Here is a 23,478-nt window from a genome sequence, read left to right as displayed (position 1 = left end):
GCAAGTGGACCAATTCAAATCAATGCCAGCAATTGTATGGACAAAGATTGCTAAGATGACAAAGGATTTCTGAAGGACTTCCTCAGATCCCCTCCCTGCAGACAGCAAACTCCAACACTCCCTCAGGGAGGCACTCAGTGAGCTCAGAGGGGCTCAGGTGCAGTGTAGGTGTGAGCCTGCCTCCAATGCCTGCAGGAGGAGAGTGCTGACAGCACAAGTTCTTTTGGGGATGTCAGGGTCCTTTCAAATGAGGGACATGATCAGCAGGCAACCATGTGTCACCCCTCCAAGGCAGAGGTGCAGAATGATGGACTAAAGGCTTTAGAGCAGTGCTGAACTTGTCTTCACAGTCCAAAGTGGAGCAAAGTGGAGTCCTGCACCCATCAGCTACAGCAACACCTCTGAAAACCACATTCCTGCAGGCATTGCCCCTGCTTCATCTGAGCACATTTCAAAGGCAGTAACAACATGGAATGTGAAAAACTCTTTTTGTCACTTACAGTTTTTACTCTGTTTTTTTTTACTGGCAACATCAGTGTTTCTCTAGGATGGCCAAGACCTGCTTGTAAACCCTGGTGTTGGTATTCACAGTCCAGCTGCTGACAGACTCCAAATGTACCTTGCTGAACCTGGGGGGTTGTCATGAAGAACCAACACCTTGATCAAAAAAAGTATGTGAATAATTATTTTTCTGAACTGAAAAGCTGAGGAATATTCTGTGTTTTGAGTCAGTCTGAAAGGATAATGATGCTGTTTTTGATTATCCAAATGAGGCTCTAGAAAAACAAAGTCAAAATCAGGCTGGATGAAATGTTTCAACAGCATAGAAGACAACTGGGTGAAAATGAAAGAGCTGCTGATCAGGAACTCTGCTGTTCAGAAAGCCAGAAACTGAAAAGTACAATGAAGAAGCCAGAAACTGAAAACTATAAAGAAGAACTGAGAATGTAGCAGTTAAAGCATCATGGGGAGAGGTGTTTCCTTTAGAATGGAATGGAACAGAATGGAATGGAATAAACTATTTCAGCTGGAAGGGAGCTACAATAATCACTCAGTCCAACCACCTGACCAATTGAAAGCTTGAGGGCATTGTCCAGACAATTTTAAACACTGACTCTATTGTTGAAATCAACTTTACAGGCAAGTGTTCTTCTAAAGGACTTACATAAAACCTGCAATTTTCTGAAATCAGACAATCAGAAATAACCCCAAAAGTTTCCTATGTAGAATGTATAACATATGAGAACATAGTAACATAATGATAAAATTATAAAAAACTTCTGAGCTGTGCACTTCTTGCACTGATTCATACTGAGGCTCATTTCTATTTGTACAGTGACTAAATTCCTGCAAGATTACACAGAATTGTCAACTTGGCTCTTCTCACACCAAGTTAGACATGGACACTAGATGGCATATTTGTATTGTATCTGTACAGGGGGAACAGAGATAACTGAAGTAGCAGTGTCATTTACAGACACAATAAAACAAATGGCACTCAAGGGTGAAGCATGATCCCTTTGAAAGAAAAGCTTCCACTTAAATGTGTGGCAGCATTTTCTTCCAAGAGCATGTAGCAGCAAATGCATTCCTGTTCAGTGATCAAAATAAATTAGAAGTGAGGCTGTCTTACAGGACAATTGCAGATCTGACAATAATCACTTGCAGATGAAGATAATCACAGCTTTGTCTGGAAGAGATTCCTGCCTCCAGAGCAGGAATAACATTGAAATGTGATCAGGCTAAAGGGCACTGTCCATCAAATTTTGCCCTCTCCTTTCCACAGGATGAGATCCCACAGTCCCCCTGGCTGCTGTCCTGCTGCTGAACCACACTTGGTGGCAAAACTTTTTCCTTGCAGCCAGGATGTGGTTGCTGCAGGCTGCTGGCTCCTGCCCTTTTTGGAGACAGCCCCTCCACCCTCTCCCAGCTGAGCAAGCACCAGACCTAGCATGCCACTGCAAAACGTGGAATTAAGTGTGACTTTTCATGATGTGGTTACAGTGAAGGCCCACAAGATGTCAGCAGCCTTCCAGGTCCTGTCCTGGCAGGAGCTGTCAAGAACTAAAAATTCGGGAGGGTGAGGAAGAGAGGTCAGGACAGCACTGCTTTGTCCATCTTGCCTCCCATGCCTCTGAACAGCTCTTTATTTCTAAATCCTCCTTTTCCTGGACAGGCACTTCCCTGTTGCAATTCCACAAGGGGAGGAGAGGGATGGGGGTTTTCTAATGAAATCTGGATATTTCTGACTGCTCAAGCCCAGAAAAGAACATATTCATCTCCTCTTTGAGATCTCTGACCACCCAGCACCACTGTGCACAGTATCCTCCATCTAAGCAGTAGATGTAGGGAAAAAAAAGGCATCTTAAATGAGGCCTGAATGTCATTGTTGGGAAATTTTTAACAGGCCAAACAGGATGGGAAAGAGAAATACTTGGGTTTTTACCTCTGCCTTCATGCCTAGTAAACAAAAGCTTTGATTTTCAGCTATTGAAACGGCCACGACCAACAACTCATTTTCTGATTCTCTTTCTCTTTGTAGGAGAAAGGCTGAAATGCATCAGTAGAAACTTTGAGAAAAGCATAGCAGTCAAGGCTTGACACATGAAGCAGCACAGACAACTTAAGAATAACCACAGAATGGTATTTTTTCAGGGACAAATAGCATTTTTCCCACTAGTAACTTGACAGAAGTGAGGATGCTGAGCTGTTGCCTGCACTAGGAAACATGGGAAGGGATTTTAACAAGTCTTCAGTGCCTTCCTGCTCCCACTGTCAGCAACAGGGATTCAAGAATGTTAATGGAGCATCTTTGCAAAGCCAATGATGAGCTCTTTTGGCAAAAATCCCCAGAATAAAGGTTCTGATGTCTGTTTTCTTGGTATTTTGAATGGAGTGGAGATGCATTTGCTTAGTTATAGATTCTGAAGCTTTCCAAAAATCAAAGGGTGGTAACAAACTGGAGCTTCTGTGTAGCATAAAGGCAAAGATAAGCCATTGTGTGCTGCAAATCATGAGCTCCAGGTACACAAAGAAAAAATACAAAGTACTGAAGCAAGAGGACCAAGAGGCCTGGCATCAGTATGTCAGACTTTATGAAGCCTATTTTAAATTGAGGCAGACACTGACTGTTCACATTTTTCATGCAGGGATGTTTTCAGTGAAAAACCAGCCTTTTTTCACCCCCTCCTTGTCTCTACCCCTCAAACCTATCAGGATCACCACTGTTCTATTTTTCATGAACTTTTCTGCTGTGCTACACTTGTGCTTGCACCTGAAATCCACAATCCTCTGCTGGTATCTGGGTCAGCCACACTGAGCAGGGGAATCCCATTGTTGTCCCTGGTTGTTTCTGCAATGAATGAATTTGTACAGTCAGCTCAGGTTTGGATTCAAAGGCTGCTATTTGCATGACATGCTGCCACCACTCGTGTGCCAAAGCACAATGAGCCTTTCATCCCAGCCAGCACAGAGGCAGGGGGATGACATCCCCAGGATGTTTGAGAGCCCAGGGTGCTGCCTCATCACCATCACTGCTGCTGCTGCCTTTGAGTAGAGGGGAGCAGTGAGAGTAGTTATCATTTATTGGTTCTGCACAAAGGGATACACTGCACACCATGAGATCTGCTTTGCAGGCTGAGAAACAAGCAAACACCACTAACTGAGAAAGCTGCAAAACCTACAGAACCCAAAAAAAGGTCTTTCCCTTCCTCTGCCTCAGCTCTGGGTGAAGCCTGAAGCAAAAATGCACCAGTTCTGTCTCAAAACCAAGAAATGGTGCTGTCAAAGTCTGTCTCTGATCTGTGCTACTCTCCAGTCATGAAGGAGCACCAATTAGGAGGAGCATTCTGCCTCACACCACAAAGACAGTCAATATTGAAGGAATTAAATGGAAAAGAAATTCAGGAGCACGTAAGAGCAGAGTTACAGAGCTGACCTGACACCACAGCATGAAGTAACTCTGGCCAAATGCCTCAGCCTGACTTAATAGTGTGACTCAGGGCACAACTGTGAATCTTCTTCTGCCTCATGTCAATGCATTAATTAAGCTGTTGTATGGAAAAGAGAAAAGTTCTAAACAATACTGAGACCTCAGAACCTTTAGTTCCTATCTTCATGAACCACAAGTGCATGTAAAAGTACATTTTAAATATACAGCTCTCAGTAAAGTTATGAAATCCTCAGTATCAAATACCCTTTAGACACTAAAGGTACTGGTGCAAGTGCACACATTAAAAATTTGCCTAAATTAAATGTTTATGCTGAACTAGTTCAGCAACATTAAATATTCTTAATTTTAAAGTGACTGCAACTCAGCTTCTCTCTGTAAGTCAAGCTGTGTCAAAACAAAGCATGTTAATTTTTAACAAGTATACAGTAAAGTGGTACCTTGCAATAGAGTTAAAAAACAATTCTCAGGTGATAGCCAAGGCCTCCTAGTTGCTATTAAAACTTTCTAGCACGGTTATAGAGGCCAAATGAGCTGTAACTGAGTCTCAGAGAGGGAAAGAAACAGGATGGCAAAGGCACAATTTCTTGGATTGTTTAGTCCTAACCCCATTTCCTCACCTATCTATACCTGTGGGCATGCAATCAGCTGCAGTCTGGGGTAAACTCCTTCCTTCTCCACATGCTGTGTGCTCAGCCCTGTGAGGGTACCAGGCTGCAGGCATCCTGTCCCTGGGACACACATTCTGGGAAGATGCTCTGGGATGCAGGTGGCATCCAGGAGAACCATGGCATGAGGCTTCACTGGAAAAATGAGCTTGGATTGGGAACCACATTTTGGCTCCTGGCCCTAGCCCTTCCTGGCACAGGACAGTTTAGTTGAAAAGTACATCCCTGGCATATGCACATATGTAGAATCCTGATACACAGACAGAAAAGCAAGAATTTACAGTTTCTTGGAAAGAACCAACAGTGATTTTCTCTATTCAAAATGTGGCAGTTTCCTATTTGGGGCTGGATCCTTCACTGTGTATTATTTCAGTGGGACATGAACCCAGCTCTGCACACGTGCATTTGCAGAACTGAACTGTAGGAAAGAGAGGATATTTCTGCAAGATAATAAACTCATTTTTTTTCACCCAATTTAAAACATCTTCATGTATTCATGTCAAAACATTCAGAGATATTTTTGGTGTTAAGAAGGGCTGTGGAACAAAGTTGCTCTCCTCCACCAGCAGGAAGAAAATTACCTACCTTTTTCCTCATTATTCTGGGCCACTATTAATCAGCAAGATATAAAAAAAAGTAGACCTTGGTTTTATCCCCATTGTCCTGCAGCAGCACCCAGCAGACCTGATCAGCAAGTGATGAGTGCCCTTCTGGAGCAGGCAGCAAATGTAAATTTAGCAAAGAGCACTTAGCAAATATAACTACAGAGTCCATGCTCTCAGGATTATCTGATTTCCCCTTGTGCAGAAAAATCCACATGAAATTGAGATCCTAAATTTATTCTGCAGCTGCATGGCAGGGAGAAGTGCTTGGCTAGGTTACCACCACCACACAGGTATGATTCACTTGGATGTCAGGATGTGCAGTCCCAGAGACACTGCAGAATCAGGATCAACTGGTCTACCCAAACCCTGGAATTCTGATGGTTCCCTGTCCAATACTGCTCTTACCCTCTAAGCCAAGTTTTCTCTCCAGGTGTCCAGCCTGAGCCCCCCAAGGCATGACCTGGGGCTGTTTCCTTCATTCTCCCACCCACTGAGGAGCTCAGCTCCATGACCATGTCCTACCCCTGCAGGCAGCAGCGGGTGGCAATGAGATCCCTCCCTGAGCTCCCTGCCTGGCTGAACAAGCAATTTAATTTCTTTCCTTTGGTGTACTTTTCCCTCTCTCCCCTGCTCCAAACTGCCTTTGCCTAAAGCACTGTTCTTAAATTAATTATCAAGGAGCTTTATGCTGCAGAGGAGCAGCATTTTGGGTCTCCACTGGGACTTGTGGCTTTTTCTTCTGCAGCCCCTGCCAGACCCTGACTCACGCTCTTCTGAGACACTCCCACAAGTTTTACACACAGAATTCCTTTTCTCCTTGCAGCTCTGCTGTTAAATGTTTGGATTTGCAGCTCCCTCCCAGCCTCCCAGGACAGCTGATGTGCAATACCCACATGCTGCTGGCATTGCTTTGTTAAGGTGACAATTAAATGCAATTAAAGGCAGCTTGGGGGGCTCCAGGGGACTGAGCACAGTACCTTCATAGGAGCCAGCTGGATGGGAGTGATGCAGGAGGGATCCACCATGGGTTTGGGCCTGTTGGCTGTGTCTGCCAGCAGGCTGTGCCACTGCTGGGGCAGCCCCGTGAACTTCTGCTCCCGGTGGTCGAAGCCGGTGTGGACCCGGTGCTCGAAGTTGGAGGGGCCGGAAATTTCCAGCCTTTTCTTCTTTTTCCCAAACATGGTGGAAAGATCTGGAGAAGTCAGAGGGAAACAGGAAAGAAAAGAAAAAAAGCCACGTGTTTACACTCTGTTGTAACCCTCAGCCATTTTCTCTACTTCACAGGTAATTGTAGATGTCATTAGCCAAGTACCTCCATGAACTTCACCCACTGAGATCTATGTGAGACAAGCACTTACCTGGCCTCCTTAATTAACCCAGTCTCTCACTACATATGCTCATAATATCTCATGAAACAAGGAAATTCCCAGCAAAGAAGTCAATTTTTATTGTTATTTCCTAATAGGACCGAGTTGATTTGCTTTCCTCCTGTCTGTTTTGGCCTTCTTGAGGAACATGGAGAAGGCAGCAGGAGGGTTTCAGAGCACACAAGGAAACACAGGCTAATGGATTAGCTGGAGCAAGACAAGATTCACTGAAAAGGTGTAAGGTGGCATGAGCTGAAAACTGAGAGGGATAAAGGTATTTGCTCATTCTGCTGGCACAGGAAAAAGCCAATATACTCACAACTTACATTAACTCTTGGGGTTGGTGGGTTCCACCTTAAAACAAAGTGCAGACTAACAGTTCTATTGAAGCAAGAGGACTCCAGAAACCTGCTGTGCAAGGCAAGGATAAATTCCTGCTCCAAGGATACATTTCTCAGCCTACTTTCTGCTGTCTCAGAATAGCCCTCCACCTTGCACTCTGGGCCATTTCAAGCAGGGCTGGCTAAGCACTTGAGCAGCATCTGTCTGAAATAGCAGCAGGGTGAGGAGGCTGGCAGCTGTTCTTCTATCACAGCTGTAAAGGTGCTTCCCTGGCTTTCATTCAGGAGCTGGAGAGGAGAAGCTCAGAGAAGAAAATACATTTGTATTGCTGCTGCAGCTAAGAAAAGATGTGGTGATAAATCAGGTATTTATTCCCTATCACTAGTTTATCTAAGGATCAAATCCATTATTCAAAAATGGATTGCTGGCTGCTTTGTAAGTCCCCCTCTCCCCGAGTTTGTAGGTGATTGTCTCCTTGTGGATTTTTCTTTTAGAAAGAACAGATTTGCTCCTTTTGGCCTCTCTTCATAGGTCTCATCTTCAACATACCTCTCTCATTTCCTACTCTACTCTTCACTTCCCCAAATCTCCTGCTCTTTTGACAGTCTCTCTCCAGCACTGTTAACCTGGGTATCTTCCTCACCTCCCTCTACCAAAACCTCCTACAATAATTTTGATATGTGACTTTTTTCCCTGTCCAGCATCATAATAGTTTTATTTTTCTTTGGTGCATTTGGCTACCTTGTGGCACTCCCAGACATGCTTTCAAAGCCCTCATGGCTGGTCTCTGTTCAGAGATTATCCATTTTCTAGACTCAAACAGAAGCAGCCAGCAGGTCAGGCAGTAGCTCCCAACCAGGGTTCATCCACAGGGCTCCCCACATCACAGCCAGCTGCAGATCAATGGCACTGCATTGATTTCACTCTCCCCTAGGGATGGCAATCCATGAGATTATTGGAGTAACATTTTAAGCCATCAGCTCTAGACATGTATTTTTTCTCTGATCAATGCCAGGGTTTCCCACAGGACTTGCATCCCAGTGCAGCTGCTGGATGCTTGAAGTCTTCCAGAGCTCCAAACAATGTTGGATAACTAAGTGCACATCAACTGGCACAGTGCACACATCTTTTTAAAAGGAACTGCACATTCACTCAACAGATACCAGCCAGCAAGTTACCTGCATTTCACTGCAAACCAAGCCAACCTCCCCTCAGCACAGTCCCTCCAAAGAACTGTAACACACACAGCAGTAACAAGGAAGATTCATTTCCCCTCATTTCTCCCAAAGAATGGAAATGATGTTGCCTGTTTTCCTCAGCTGTCTGAGGATGAGGGTTTGGGGCAGCCAAGTCTGTGAAACCTGATGCTCTGGGCTTGTGTGATTCAGTCCCCACTGATGTGCTTGGTCCTCATACTTCAAAAAAGGAGAGATTATTTCATTTTTTCCATAGCTCTACTGATATGATGCAAAAAAATAAAGGACTTATTTAATCAGGCATGGAAGCAGAAAACATCCCTAGTTAGTGAACACATGTTCTCCAAGACATCTAAAGCCATTTCAGGAATAACCCAAGTGCTTTGAAGAGAAATGATGCAGCTTTCCAAGATAGGCAGAAAACTTATGAAATTTGTATCAGATCACAAAATGTATGAAATTCATTCAGGCACCTATCCATTCACACAAAACAGAATCCTCTCACAGTTATTAAGAACCTCTAATTTCCTAATGGGATTACTTGGGAAAACATCCCACAAACAACAGGGCAGCCTTTATCAGAGGCACAGGGAGGTGGGAGGCTGCAGGGCAGCTCTGCAGAGCAGCCTCTGTGCCATCCCCATGCCAGAGCACTCACCCTTAACTTAATTCTTCCTGACAGCTTCCAAGGTAGCCCTGATTGTGCCAGGGCTCCCAGCAAATGCCACCTCTCTGTGCAGCTCCTCCTGTGCTCACCTCCACAGAAGGAGAGGAAATGAGAGGTATTGTACTTGTAATTTGTTGCTATTTTGGTGGGATGAGCACAACCAGGATGTCTGTCTTCTCCTTGCACGTGCTTTGCCAAGGGACAGTCTGGTTGATTCCAATGGCACAAGGCACAAGGTGACACTTGGCACAAGGGTACTGGGGGACCTGTGCTAACAACAGCAGATATTGATGGCAGTGAGCTTGGCTTTGGGGGAAAACAGGGAAAACTCATCACTGCAGTGTTTCAGTGGAAGAAACACTTAAAGTTCTTCTATGGAAGAACTTTACTCACTCTTATGCTGAAATGATGCAGCACATTAATTTTGTGCTTGTAAATGTGAGGTCTGGATCAGGCAGTCCTTTAGTGACAACAAGCAATGAATTCAGTAAGCAGGAGAGCATGATACCTAAAGCAAGTCTGCTCTTAAATGGGAGAGCCAGGAGTTGAGCCTGTTCAGCTCCAGGCTGCCATGCCAAGGGCTCCTCAACTCATAGCCCAACTGTGGCACAAGAGCTGGAGATAACAGAGTTTCTTAAACAAAGCCATGATGGAAAAAATATGGACATGACACTTACTAGAGGAAAATGCAGTACTGGGAGGAAAATCAGACAATTGCACCACCTCCTCTGGGTAACCTACAGCAGTGCTGGTCCCAGATGTGCCACTGGGAATGGAGATGGAGCAGAGACAGTGGGAGAAATGTGTGAGCTGTGCTCTGGTGATAGCCACCCAAACCCTTCTATAATTGCAGTATTTGTCTTATTCTTTGTCTCTGCCCAGGAGAGGAGCAGTGCCAGCTCTGCTGGTGCCTGCTGAGGAGCTGTAATAGCCCCAGCCAGCTGCTGCAGGCACCAGGTAATGCTGAGAGGTGCTAGCAGAGCAATCAGTGCTTCTGCTCTCAGTGCTGTCTATTGTAGTGCCTAACAAATCAAATTACATGCTAATTAGCACACCCTGCCTGCTAGATCTATGCCAGACTTGGCTCCTCTGCACTGCACTCCTTTCTATGCACACAAGTCAGTCACTGAGCACCACAGTGCCACGGGCTGGTCCAAATTTCAACCATGTCCTTCACAGACAGATCAGATCCCCACAGAGGAAATTTCCTGAGATGATGCCCATGCAAGGTGTGTGATGTGGACCAGTAAATAAATCCACTCTGTCAGCTACTGCACTATCATTGTGCTGCCCCCAGTCACAGATGAAGGGGTTTTTTCAGCAAGAAGTATCCTACAGTCCCACACTGGAGCAGGAGGGTGGCAGTACTATCCTGGGTGCCATGACTCCTCTATGGTAATCTATGCTCAGGACAGGATTTCCAGCAATAGCTCTCCCACAAAAAGTTCACAGCTCACACTCTATAGAGGGTTGTGACCCTCACACAGAGGTCAGAGTCTTGTTCCCTCTCAAAAGTTTCTGGAGTTTCCATGAGTTGTCCCTCTCTTGTATGTGGGATTGGAGGATGCTCCAAGACTGATGAACTGAAAAGCTGAAAGCAGATTTATCTTACTGTCCTCAAAGAACAAATTTTTACATTTGAAGTAATTTAGAGTCAAGGCAGTATGAATAAAAAGAAAAACAGGATTACTTCAATCCTAAGGTTAATGCTATTCTGTATCTTTTATCATATCCTAACAGTAATCCAGTCAACCTACAAAATAAGAGAGAACTCCATTTCACTCTGCCCCATTTTCTGTTCCCAATAAAAAAGCCAGAGCCAATTTTTGCTCCCCCTCCAAACAGCTTGTCTTTTAAAGACTACAAAAGTTGTAATGACCTTTCCTGTCTTGTAATCTTGAAAACTACCATAGTGTCCCAAGTTCATCCCTTAAGCAGTGACAACATCCCTTGGCATCCCAGATGACCCCACATAACCCTGAGCAAAGGTCTGTGAAATTCTGCCACACATAAAACACACAATAACCTCACAAAGTTAGTACCTAGAATAATGAAGTGAGATGGAAATTTTACTTTAAAATGGAACTTTTAATGACTCTGTACTAAAGCTATGTAAGCCCTACTGTGGCATTTCAGAAGCCAGTTAACGTGTCCCAGTAACCCCAGGAAATCCTGTGTGTTCACCATGACCCTGAGCCACCCTGGCAAGCCTGCAAGGATTTCCTACACACACCTCACTGTTGCTCTAGCACGGGCTGGGCTGAAAATATTCCCTCAGGAGGTGCTCTGCATTCACTGTCTGCCTCAGCCCAGCAACGTGTTTGCTTTTAAACAACCAGCAATTAGTTCATTTTCAATTAGGAAGTGCACACTGCATTAAGCCTGTGAGCCTGTATTTTCTGCAAGGATTCCCTGTGGTTCCTCAGCTGAGCAAGCAGCAGCAGAGCCCTTTTCCCTTGCAGATGGGCATGCTATTAGCCTGTAAAAATTGCCTCCATGCATGCTGAGTATCATCTGTGAGCCCAAAGTGGGGGGCAGCAGCAGGACCTGAGAAAAGGCACATTTTCTCCCAAGTCAACCACACAGCCAAAAAACCTGGTTACAGGCAGGCACGTTAATGTAATCCTTCATTTTTAAGAAACCTGACAGAAGACACAGCTTGCAGAATGGTGAGATGGGTGCAGGTTGCTTTCTTTAGGTAATTTTTACTTACTAATACTAGTTTTGTGTAACACAAGGAGCTCAATTATTCCCCTCCAGAGCAACCCAAATGCAGCAATACATCATTAGCTTTGGTGGCTTCAGTTCCCCTGCTCTGATTAATTGTAACCTTTCCCGATATTTGATCGTAAATGAGAGAGTATGAATTGAGAAGCACAAATTAAATTAATGTGTCAAGGCAGCCTGCAGAGCCAGGGCTTCAGACAAATGTGACCTGGGCTGAAACTCAATCTCCAGGAGAAAGCAAATGTCTGGGATGGACTGATGGCAGCACAAATGCTGAGAGATCTTCTGGGAGTGAGAGGTAAAAGTGATGTTGGTTCTCCTCTGGCTTACACTGGTGCAAGTTCCTGCTTCTGCTGGGAGACCAACACACATCTGTGTATCTATACACCTCATACACATTTAATATATTTACTACATTTAATAAAACTACTAAAAATGAGGAAAATTTTTTATGTTTTTTCTTTAATAAGAAACAGCAACAGCAATAGTTTCGTGTTTCCTTTCTGAAACATGAGCTTCTTTTGCAAAAAAAAAGAAGCATGACCCTGACTGCAGGCTTACATTTTTAAGAGGAATTTATCTCTGTTTTTAACTGGAAATACAGAGAGCACTGCCCTATTTTTCAGGTGATAAAACCAAAAGCTGTTTCTGGAAAAGCAGAGTGAACTGAATGAGACAACAATAAAGTTCATGGAATGACCCTTAAAAACCACACTGGTTTCAGCTCAGACCTGACACAGTACGGTGACAAAAGGAGAAATCCTTTTGATTTTTCACATACAATATTCCTAAATACTTTCCTAACTCCCATATGGGATGGATAGTATGGAAACAAATGGGAGACACTCAAGAAGCAGAGGGCAGCTGCCTGCAGAGCACCTCAAACCAGAGGTAGATGAATCCTGTGGTCATGTCTTGTATTTATTTATTAAGTTGCTGCTGTTACCTAGAGGGATCTCATTACTTCCTTAGATACAAGGTTTTTTGTTTTGCCATGGGAATGGACAACAACTAGGCTGCTTCTAATGACAGACCCCATTTCTCCTGATCCCTGCTCATCCCTCTGCTCCTAATTATGATTTGAGGATTTCAATTCAGGAACAATAAAATAACACCTTGGAAAATGTTCTCACATATCCTACCAATGATGATTTTAAACACTGACCCTCTGGCAGCAACAGAAATGACCTACAAATCCTGAATAAACCAAGCCAGCTCACATTTTCAGTCTTTTACCATTCTGCTAAGCTCTTCTGCACACAAATAATGTACTGATAGAAATTAATCACATGTGACCACATTTCAGTTCAATGAAAATATAGAAGATTTTCATTGCATGCCCATGTGAGTTTTGGAATGGAAAGCTTGATGATCAATGGGATTCACCTTGTTATCATGGATTTTCAAAGTGTCTGGGTTTTTTTTTTTTTTTTGAGATGGGACAGACTTTTAAGCCATTTAACTACTATTAAAATGCTTGCCTTAATCAGGGAAAGATATGTGCTGATAGAGTAGACCAATAAAAATGCATCTTTCCCAAAGCCCCTCATTTACCCTGTGGCATTCTGCTCATTTCAACCTTAGGTCAAATCAGCCAGTTTCTCAGAGTTTCTGTGTCACTGCACAGTATAATAAAAATACATGTAAACAATTACAGGAGTCCAGGACTTGTCATTGTCCACAAACTCTTTTCAATCCCACAATACCTTGTTTATGGTGGAAAATGCCTTCATTTGGCACAGCATAGCAGTGTGCCTCTTGATAGCTGGCCCAAGAGACATATCTAATAGAAATGCACAATGGAACAAAAGACAGGAAAAAATAATAACAAAAGCCAATGTATGCTTCCAGAGAAATCATAAAAGCTGGTACAGAGTGGCCAAACTAGGATTGGTGTACTCCAGGGAACAATGCCCATTCTTCTTATTGAAAGCTACTCTTGTACCAGGACTCCTTTCCACACTCTGACTGACATGTGCTTTCCTAATTTAGAAGTCTTGTGATTCCCAGGGGATTTTAATGCTCAGTAATTTTCAGCTGAGTAGCTTAAATGCATATATTGTAGTCAGTCACTCTCTATTATCTCATACACATGCACACATAAATAGCAAAGTGGAGACAGAGATTTGTGCAGGGAATTAGTCTGCAACAGCTCTGGGCAGATTAAAGAGGAAACCCCCCTCAACCCCCCTCCCCGAAGCCCTGGAGGTAACTCAAATAATTTCTATCTCTAGCAAGTGAAAAGATTCCAGATTTGCAGAAGCAAATAGTCCTCTGGGTGCTCAGCTTGAGATAATTAATGGTATTAACTTTGTAGGAAATGCTGGACATCCACAGGGAGAAGGGATTAAATAAGGCACCCATTAAATGAGATACCTTGAGTCTCAAGTTACTGCTGGAAACTTCAGTTGTAATTTCATTTTTCTGAGTTGATATTAGAACTATTTTAAGACAGTTCTGTACTGTTCTATATTAAAGGATGCAGGTACTCTATTTCTGTTTTCAATTAGAAAAAAATAGTAAAGGAAATACTATCAAGAATGAAAGGGATGACACATCAGTAGAGAAGACAAAGTGAACAGAAAGATCAGACAAACTTGCAGGTTTGTCAAACATGGAGAGTGAAACTGTAATTCTGAGTATTAGTAAATATGGACATTCCTATAGGTTGGGGTAGCTGTAGGATGTGAACTGCAAGGATAGGACTGCATAGTTTCTCACACATGCCTGTAATTACTGTGGATGTGTTCTGATCATTTCTAGAAGACAGCTTTTACTTCAAACAAAAGGAGGAAAAATGTTTTCAACTGATCTTGAGCTGGTTGCATCCTGAGTTGGATGCATCCATGAACACACCAAAAATGCATCAAGGAGGGGCCCCAGCAGAGATGATTTCACAGCCCCCAGAGGTGTCACAGTCACAAGTATGAATGGGACAGGAGGGGGACAATGCCTGTGACAGCACCACAGGCCACTGGAACAAGGTAATGACACTGGGGCTCTGGAGTCGACCTCCTGTCACAACTCCTCACTGGTATGTTTGCATTCAACACACTTCATTTTCCTACAAAAATATTCACTGCATTTCCTATTTCACTTCTAAAACAATACAGGCTGTGCTGCCTCTGAGGAACTGCTCTATTACCATAACATTTGTTAAAAAAGGTTGCTTTCCAATGAGTGATCAACAGCAACAGATGCTTCATTATTCATTCACTATTGATGGCAAGCCTCTCATAAGAGTATCTTTAGGATGAAACCTGTATGGCCAAGAAATGGTGCAAAATCAGTGTATTTGGTATGTCAAAATACCCTTAAAATGCAAACAAACAGATCTATAGATAAATGTACCCACAGCAAGTGCCTGCAAGATGAAAACCATGCCTGTTGTTATCACTGCAGGTTTCCTACCTTTCTATCTGGTTTTATTCTGCATCACTGGAACTGAAGGGAAAATATTTCCACAGTATAGAATAAATCACAACTGTGTAGAGTCTACCTTAAATTTTTATTCCTCACATATTTTCTTGTCTTTTTTTTTTTTTTTTTCCCACTCTACATTGTGCTGGTAAGCTGGTCTGAAAGTCAATTCTTATCCTATTACCTATTGAGTTGCTGTCAGGCCATACTCTGTTTCCATATTAAAAATGAGAACTGATCCCTTCAAGGGTTTCCAGAGCTTGCTGTTTATTACCTTCTTCAGAAAGTTTACCATAAGCTCTTTATACAGAACCTGGAATGTTTATAAAGTGATGTCTGCTCAGTCCTCCTCCCTCTGGATAATCCCCAACGATCAATAATTGCATCTGAGGAATTCCTCAACACTGATTTATTTTTTTTTTTTCAGAGCTAAGCAACCTAGTCATGCAGACTTTGTGTTTTGCCACCTCCAGACAGCAGTTTGGAAATGATGGGTCTCATCTTCTCTCTAACTGGGAGGTAACAGAGGATCTTTATGCCTTATCTCTGAAGCTGATACAAAAGTTTGCAGACCAGACACAGAAAAGCAAACACTACAGTAAACTGAATGAAAGAACCCACATGGTTTTACCTCAGTGCAATTCCAGCAAGATGAATGCTACTGTGAGGTTTTTATTGTTATCCACCTTTTAAATACCAACAATAGAAATGCTTTTTAACTGCAGGAAGGTTTTGAGCAACTGGAGAGGTTACTGCATCTCAGATGGCCACCACTGCCACCTTCCAAGGTGCTGCTACAGGAGGTGGCTCCACATCCATCCAAGGAAGGATGCACACACACAAATCCCTGCATTTTTCTTGGTTCATCCATACACTGTTTTGGGGAAGGGCTGACTGAGCAGCTGACTCCCAGGAATCTTGCTCTGGAAACACCACTAGAAGCTGCCCTGTGACTGTGTGTATGAGCTGATTCAGCTCCCAAACTTCTAGACAATTATGTTAAAAAGCCACTTTTCTCCCAGAAGAAACACTTCTGCTGGAAAAACATGGCATGATCCCTCCCCAGTCCGCACTGATTTTACAGCAGCTCTCAAGGCTGTCTCATTGGGAAAACACCATTATAACAAGGAGTCTGTGAGAGAAGGCAAGATCTTCCCCAAGTACTTTCTGGTAAATCTTATTTACCACCGAGGGTGAGATGCAGAGGCTATGCAGAGGTGAGGATGTTGGCCATCATCTCTCAGCAATCAACACCTCATGGATTCCCAGGGCTCCCATCCTGCTCACTGGAATGGTGCCAGTGACCCACCAGACTCTAACCCCTCTGTTTATATTTAAATATTTAAATAACATTTAAATTTAGCATATTCAGACCTGAGATTGCAGATCCTTCTTAAAAGCTCAGCATCAAAAATACAGCATCAATTAGAAGATAATAATTAACAGAAAAGGACATCTCTGCATGCTGACTCTGATTGCATTCACTGCTGTTTCCAGAGGCAGGGAGATTCATTAATTCATTCATTCCCCACTTCGTTACAGAGTGACTCCAACAAAGCTGCTGATGCAACTGGGAAATCAAAAGATGAGCCAGGAAAGTGACTGCAAAAAAATGCATTAAGGGAACATGTGTGGTTATGTCAAGAGGCAGGGCCAGAGTCAGCACTTTGGGAAAAAAGGGACTGCAGAGTCACTGGCTGACAGGGAAATTAAATGTGCAGAAGGAGTTTGGATCCTAAAGGAAATATTTTCTTACCAGAAAAAAGGATCGTTTCTGTTCTAATGAAATATGTTGTCCTACAAAATCTCTCATTTAATTCTCACTGTTTCCCTCTTGTACTTAAATAGGGAATCACATATAACTCAAAAGCTATTTAATATAATTAACCCCCACAAAAATGTCAATTTTCCCAAGTTTTGGACATAAGACTCAATAAATACCGTGGAATTTTCTGTTTCAGCCAATCTGAAAATTGTATGTGCTCTAGGTGGGCATCTGAGATGACTCACTGTTTGCTTCACAAGGCAACAGAAAGGTTTCAGAAAGGACTTGAGGATAGCCATGAGACTCAAACTGTTTGAGACACCACAAGTGGATGACCACAACACTCTACCCCTGTCATTCAGTCTCTGCACTGCTTGCATCTGCACCCTGTGCACTCACCCCAGTGTAACTGTGGCCAGCCTGAGCTCAGCCATACTGACAACCCTGGCCTTCTAAATTATTTCTACTTCTTCAGGATAAAGGCAGGAAGATGTCCTGAACTGCTTTTCAAATGATTATGCAAAGCACAGTGGGCTGTATAATACCTTTTCCAATAAAACTCCCTTTTAGTACTCTGACAGCAATCAGCTGTGCTATTATAACTATTCTTTCTCCTTGTATCATTCAGGATGAATGTTTTAAATGGAAATAACATCATTTTGTCCCCCCTTGTTTCTTACTTGTAGCATGTCCTTGCAAGTAACCAACACTCAGGATGCCAAAAGCTGAAGGCTCAGCTCGCCCACGTAAGAGATGTGATATGAATAAATCAGTGCCAAGCCCATGTGAGCTCCTTCTCCCTCACCAGCAGGGGCTCAGGCTGGAAAAGCTGCATCTGCACTGGAGCTGCCATGCAGCCTTTAACTACCCATGGTACCATTTTAAAACATCAGTTCATTCATGATAGGGATTCATTTTTTAGAATATCAAATATGCAGTTGGGTATCTACAGAGAAATCAATAAAAACCCCATATTTATTTACTAGGGTGGAGTGACATTTCTTTTACAGGGTTTGACTTACTGGAAAACAATTTCCAAACTCACAAGAAATTCCAGAATTCTAAGAGCTCTGTCAAAAAGTCACTCTCAGCCTGGTTAGGGCAAATCTCACTCCTGAGCACCTGGATCACAAATCACACCCAGAGCACAGTTGGGTACTTGTGCATTTCATATTTCCCCAAAATTCATCTTCAAAGCTCATCTCTCTTTTCCCCACTGCAGAGCTGTGTCATCTCAGTCTTGGGATTTCTGGAGCATCATTTTGCCCCTGATGCAATTGTTGCTGGCTTCAGGGGGAGAACTGTGACCTGAGAAATAGCCACTTTTTCCTCTGTTTCCTTCTACTGAAAATGGGAAGAAATGGAAAAATAACCCTCCATGGTTGCAGCACATCCAAGAGCAAGGGAGGGGGGACACAGCTGGCTTTATTTAAGGAAGACCATTTCCTGCTCCCTTTCTTTGCAACAGAGACCAGAGGAGATGCTGCTTCCCTCCTTCCCTCTCTTTTGCTGCCACTATCTCCCATTTCCCAATTCAAACTAAAGTTCCCCTGCATCAATATTTTCTAAGCCATGATTTTGTAAAGCTGGAAAAAGACTGAGCTTCACATTATCTGGTCTGAATCCAGCAAAGCTTATGCTCATCAGAAAAGGAAAAGGAATCAAAGTTTCCGACTTGGAAAACCTCTGAGCCAATATTTGTAAATAAAGTCTAATTTAATTACCAATATATGTATTTTTCAGCTGTCCAACTCTGAGAGAGCACAATCTCACTGGGATGAAGCAATCACACTGTTTAACATGCAAAATCACTGCTCGCCTACCAGCTTATTAATAGGTAGTTTTCTAATTCAGAGGAAAAGGCAAAGGAGAAGAGCAATAATCTGAACACGAGCATCTGAAATGCTCCACTGAGCTCTGCTCCAGCAAACACCAGAAAAGAATTTTTTTCTCTTTTTTCCCCCCTCCAATGACAGCTTCCAGTGCTGCTGGCATCCATCACATGTGCAAAGGCAAATGCTTCCACACTTGGTAATAATCAGAGCAAGGGAATTATGGATTGGGAAGGGAAACTGCAGGATTTTTTTCCTCTTGGCTAAAGACATACTTTAATCTGAAAAGCTCGAAGGAACTCAGTAGTAGCTTCCTTCTCCATTTCCACTTTCCAAGCAGAGCCAGGACTCCCTGCAGATCTTCCACATCACCTATTTTTCCTGGGCTTCAGTTTTGCCACGCTTCTGCTCCATGTGCTGAGCTGGGGCTGGCTCCCAAAGGACTGATTCCATCAGCTCCTGCCTGTCTGTCCTTTCCACACCACTCCTTCCTTTCTTTCCTCCTTATGCAAAATAACCTTCCAAACTTCATCTCAAACACATTCATTGCCACCTCAGTCCCTACTGACACACTGTCACCTCGGGTTATCAAAACCAAATTAATCCCACTTTCCCTTTTTGACTTACAATGTTTGCTGCAAAATAATACAAGACCTAAGAACTGTCCCCAACAGAAAACTCCTCATGGGAGCAGATAAAAAGGATTTTCCTTAATGTAATCATGAACTGAAATCAATAAAATACATAGCAAGGGAATACAGAGGCAAACTTGGGCATTGCAAGGATTAGGCAGGAATTTATATAAACTATGGTTACAAGGACAGAGTAAAGAACAAATGCAAACATAAAAGCACAACCAGAATAGAATATTAATAAATGATTAACGTGGCAGGTTTTAGGACAAGTGTTACACATTCTGCATCTCTATAAAATCAGCTTTCCAAAGTCTAAGACATTAAGGCTTAATCAGAGTACATTGTTTTATAGATGAGATATCACCAGTCAGTTAAATTGCAGGAATGAAAGTGGGGGTTTAATTCAAGCTTCTCTGGGGAGGAGATTTGTTTGAAAGAGGTCAATTAAGCCTTCCACTCCAGTTAATCCCTTCTGTTTATTTTTAAAAATCTGGAATAAGGAAAAAAAAAATTACAATAGGCAAGCAAAGCAAAATTTTCCTATAGATGCACCAAAACAAAAACTGCAGGTCATCTTGCTTTCATCTGGGAGAAACACAGGCAGAAATTGCAATCAGTCTGCATTTCATATAGATGCATCACGTGGAGATGATTCAGACCGAATTATTCTCCAAATTAGCTTTAAGAAACACTCTCCTCCAAGGAAGGCAGCAGTGCTTGAAGTGGTTTTGGTAGAAGCTAAAATATTAACTTACAAGTCTCGATTGAAATGTGTCTCTGTGGGGAAGAACAGAGGGCAGAAGAGAGTGGACTCCTCAAAGAAACAATTTCCATTATTTTGCATTTTCCTTCAGAAGTCAGCAGCTGCCCCCAGCCCCTTTTCCCCACATCCCTCAAGCTCTTAATGGCACTATTTACATATATTTCCCTAAAGCTTCTGAGTCACCATTGGTCATTTAGGTCAATGCATTTCTTTCTTCTGCTCTTCTGAATCTTGATGGGTTTCAATCATTTTTCCCTCTTTCTTTGATCCTACTGTAAGTCCTTTCTGAGCTTCCCACAGCAAAGCAGCAAATGCCAGGCAAGCCCCACACTGTGCTGCCCATCTGCTTCCTCCTCGCCCCGTGATCCATTCGCTCCGCGTGTGCCTGATCTTTGTGGAAAGGCCTTCTGTATGTTAAACACTTCCCATCCTGCTCAATCAGAAAACAGGAAAAGCAGAATTATCCCTTTCCAGAGCCAGCACTGTACAGCTTTTTCCCACTGCTTTACCAGCACCAAGCTCCTCTCTGCTGGGCAGGTGAGGAGGAGCCATCACTGTGCTGTGACATCCCCCAGCCAGCAAAAGCATCGATTTCCAATTCCTTGCCAAGACATCAATTGCATGGAATGATCTCCCTGCACTGAAGAAAAAGCTCTGGTGCATGTGCCTGTTATAATGATGCAAGGAATAGACAATCCCTACAGGGAAACCAGCACAGGCCAACAGGCTGAGGGGAGAGGGGCCTGAAGTGGGAGATGCAGGAGAGGTGTGGGAAGGGCAGGAGGCACAAACACAGGAATCACGTCGGGTTTCTCTGGGAAGACAAGAGCAGCACAAAAAAATCAATGAGTGGCTCCTAGTGGAGGGGAGTCTGAGCCAGAGGGGACAGATGCAAGAGAAAAGTGAGTAAGGGAGGCAAGGCCAGGTGAGGAGGAGTTGCATCAGTTGAACAGCTTTGACTTGATTCAGTATAGAAGAGGAAAGGCAGCCCAGCAGCTCTCAAAGGGCAGGGAGGAGGATCTGATCAGCCATGAGGTGAAGGCAGCACAATTACTGTGGCAGGCACTGCAGGTCTGCTCTCCTGGGACTGCCCTCTGTACTTCTCCCAGCACCCTGATCACTCAGAATCGAGTTGATTAGACACAGACCCCTCAGCTCCCTTCACAAATTCCTAAAATTCCTTTGGGCTCAGCTCTTTACCACTCTCCCTTTTCTCATGGAAGCAAGACTTTATGAGACCAGTAACACCCCATCTCCATCTATGGCCTCAGGAACATCTCATTTTTGCAAGAGCCATTAAAGGTGTTCACTTTCTGGTAAAGATCTTCCAACCCATTAGAGTACATGTGCTTTGTCCCATACACTGTCTTCCTTTAAAAAGAAAAATCTGCTTTCACAGCTGCCTCCATGGAAACAGCAACTCTGTGGTGCTGGCAATGCTCCAGGCTTGAGGGGCTTGGTTCAAACCTGGGAATCTGCATTTCTTGATTGCAGAGTGCCAGGATCCCAGAGGCCAGCCAGGTTTCCTCTGGCTTGTTGGACAGCACCAGTGAAGTTCCTGTGGGTCAGATCTCACACCTGGTAACATCAGTGCAAGCCTATTTGGCAAGAAATGCTTGGGAGAAAGGAGTAGGCAAAGCTTTGAAGCCACACGTGTTGTTACCTCTGGCAGTGCTGATGTGAGTCCTGGACTGCTCAAGTAGCTCACAGAGATGGAGGTAAGTGCTCAGCTTCCCTCCTGTAATGAGCTTTGAGACCAAACAGCCAGCAAATGCAAATTAAATCAAAATTCCTCAATTCCCATTTTGAAAAACTTGCTTCCCCTTGTGCTCTGCTGGACAGGGCCCCCCATACCCTGGTGCATCCTCAAGCAAGGTCACAGCCAGAGGCAAACCACAGCAACACCCACTGCACTCCTGGGCTCCAAAGGAAGATAAATTACTCCTTAGGTCCCTTGAATCCTCTAATCTGAAGCTTTCAGACTATCAAAGAGGATGTGCAGCAGCTGCACAACCAGAGCACAGGTAGAGAAGAGAGGATTTGCCCTTTGCCTTGGGAAAATTGGTCCCTGTGTAATAAAACACATAGCTCTTCTATAATCATTTGTTCAGCTCCATAAATCCCAGGGCATAAATCAGGCTGTCAGGAAGAGCAGCTGTGAAGGAATCTCTGCAGAATGAAAAATCCTCAAAACCCTGTGACCACCTCCAGCACCAGGGCCCATGGCTGGGGAGCCGTGCTGGGCTCCACATCCCTTTGCTGCCTCTGACTTCAAAGGAGCTCCTCAGTCAGAGCTCTATAAACACCAGCAGACTGGGGCTCAGGGGCAGCTTCTGGTGAGTATTAGGGAAATGCAAAATTCAACAATCCTTAATCGCCCTCCAGGCAACAATACCTGTTTAAATTACTGTTATTACAGCAAAGATACTGAAATTGCAAAATATAAACACAACCGAGGGTTGCAGATGCTGTAGATTTCCACCAGCAAATATTTTATTTGCTGCTAAATATTACCCCTCTCAACACAGGAATAACACCCATGGTGGCAAATACCTAGTGAGGAGGGTGCCCTGCAAGCAAGGACACAGTTGGTGAAGGAGGAAAACCTCATGAAGGAAAGGCTGAGAAGGGAATTCACCCATTCTGCTAGGAATGATTAAAAACAGCTACGAAAAAGATGTGAAGAGAGACCAAAAGAAACATCCAACCATGTGTCAGATGAAAACTGAAATATGTCTTTCTAACTAAAAGGATATGGCATATTTGTCAAAAGAGCTGCTTTGGAGAACATGAAAAACAGCTGGGGCGGAAGGAGCAGGCCCAGATACTCACAAGGTCTTATTCAAGGCAGGGATTTAACAGAGCATCTTCAGGAGTCTCCTCACCACCTCTAAACACCCCTGTACCAGTGTCCCCAGTGCCTCCTCCAAACACTGAGATGTGCACACAGACCTGGGCAAGCACAACTCAGGTTTTACTTCCCTTCTCTGTCCATGTTGCTCAGAATCCCAGACCCAGGAATGGTGATGAATGCCTCCCTGCTGCCAACCCCAAAACAGGAGGTATCTCCAGCAGGACCACACCCAATGGACCCTAAGGTATTGGCCAACAGGAGGTTCAAGACCCCTCCCCATCCCCATCCGACCCTGTGCTGGGTGTCAGGAGCCCTCTGTATCCCACAGGATGAGGCCCCATGGGTTACTCCTTGGCATCTGCCTGGGCACTTATGCAGATGATCCAGTCCCATCAGCAACAATAAATTCAAAGAGCAATGGTATTTCCACACACAGGGCAAAACTCTGAACGCGTGGTAAAAACACCACTTGTGCAGGCAGGGAAAAGATCTTGAGTGACACAATGCTTTACACATCACTGAAGCTCAAGTAACTGCAAAATCTGGCCCAGAACACCTTTTACTTGGTTATGTGCTGGTATTACAGAGGATTTTTAAAAATACATTTCTAAACCAGGCATCTTAACACCATCGACCCTGCTCCATTTAGGGAATTATGCTGATTTAACTCTTCTGAGGGGCTTTGTCT

The 23,478-nt window shown here is 43.7% G+C and overlaps 1 protein-coding gene across 8 annotated transcripts in view; it reads right to left on the bottom strand.

Moving 5' to 3' along the window:
- Positions 1-23,478, bottom strand: part of PAK5 (p21 (RAC1) activated kinase 5) — a 155,986-nt gene that overhangs the window by 29,797 nt on the left and 102,711 nt on the right. For all 8 annotated transcript variants that reach the window (XM_079298552.1, XM_079298551.1, XM_079298553.1 and 5 more), the window contains one exon: positions 6,200-6,414. In XM_079298552.1, coding sequence (XP_079154678.1) covers positions 6,200-6,414 — 215 coding nt within the window. The remainder of the gene's footprint in view (positions 1-6,199; positions 6,415-23,478) is intronic.

This window comes from Erithacus rubecula, assembly GCF_903797595.1.
Source record: "Erithacus rubecula genome assembly, chromosome: 2".
Classification (NCBI taxonomy): domain Eukaryota; kingdom Metazoa; phylum Chordata; class Aves; order Passeriformes; family Muscicapidae; genus Erithacus; species Erithacus rubecula.
This window is presented reverse-complemented; position numbering and strand designations above follow the sequence as displayed.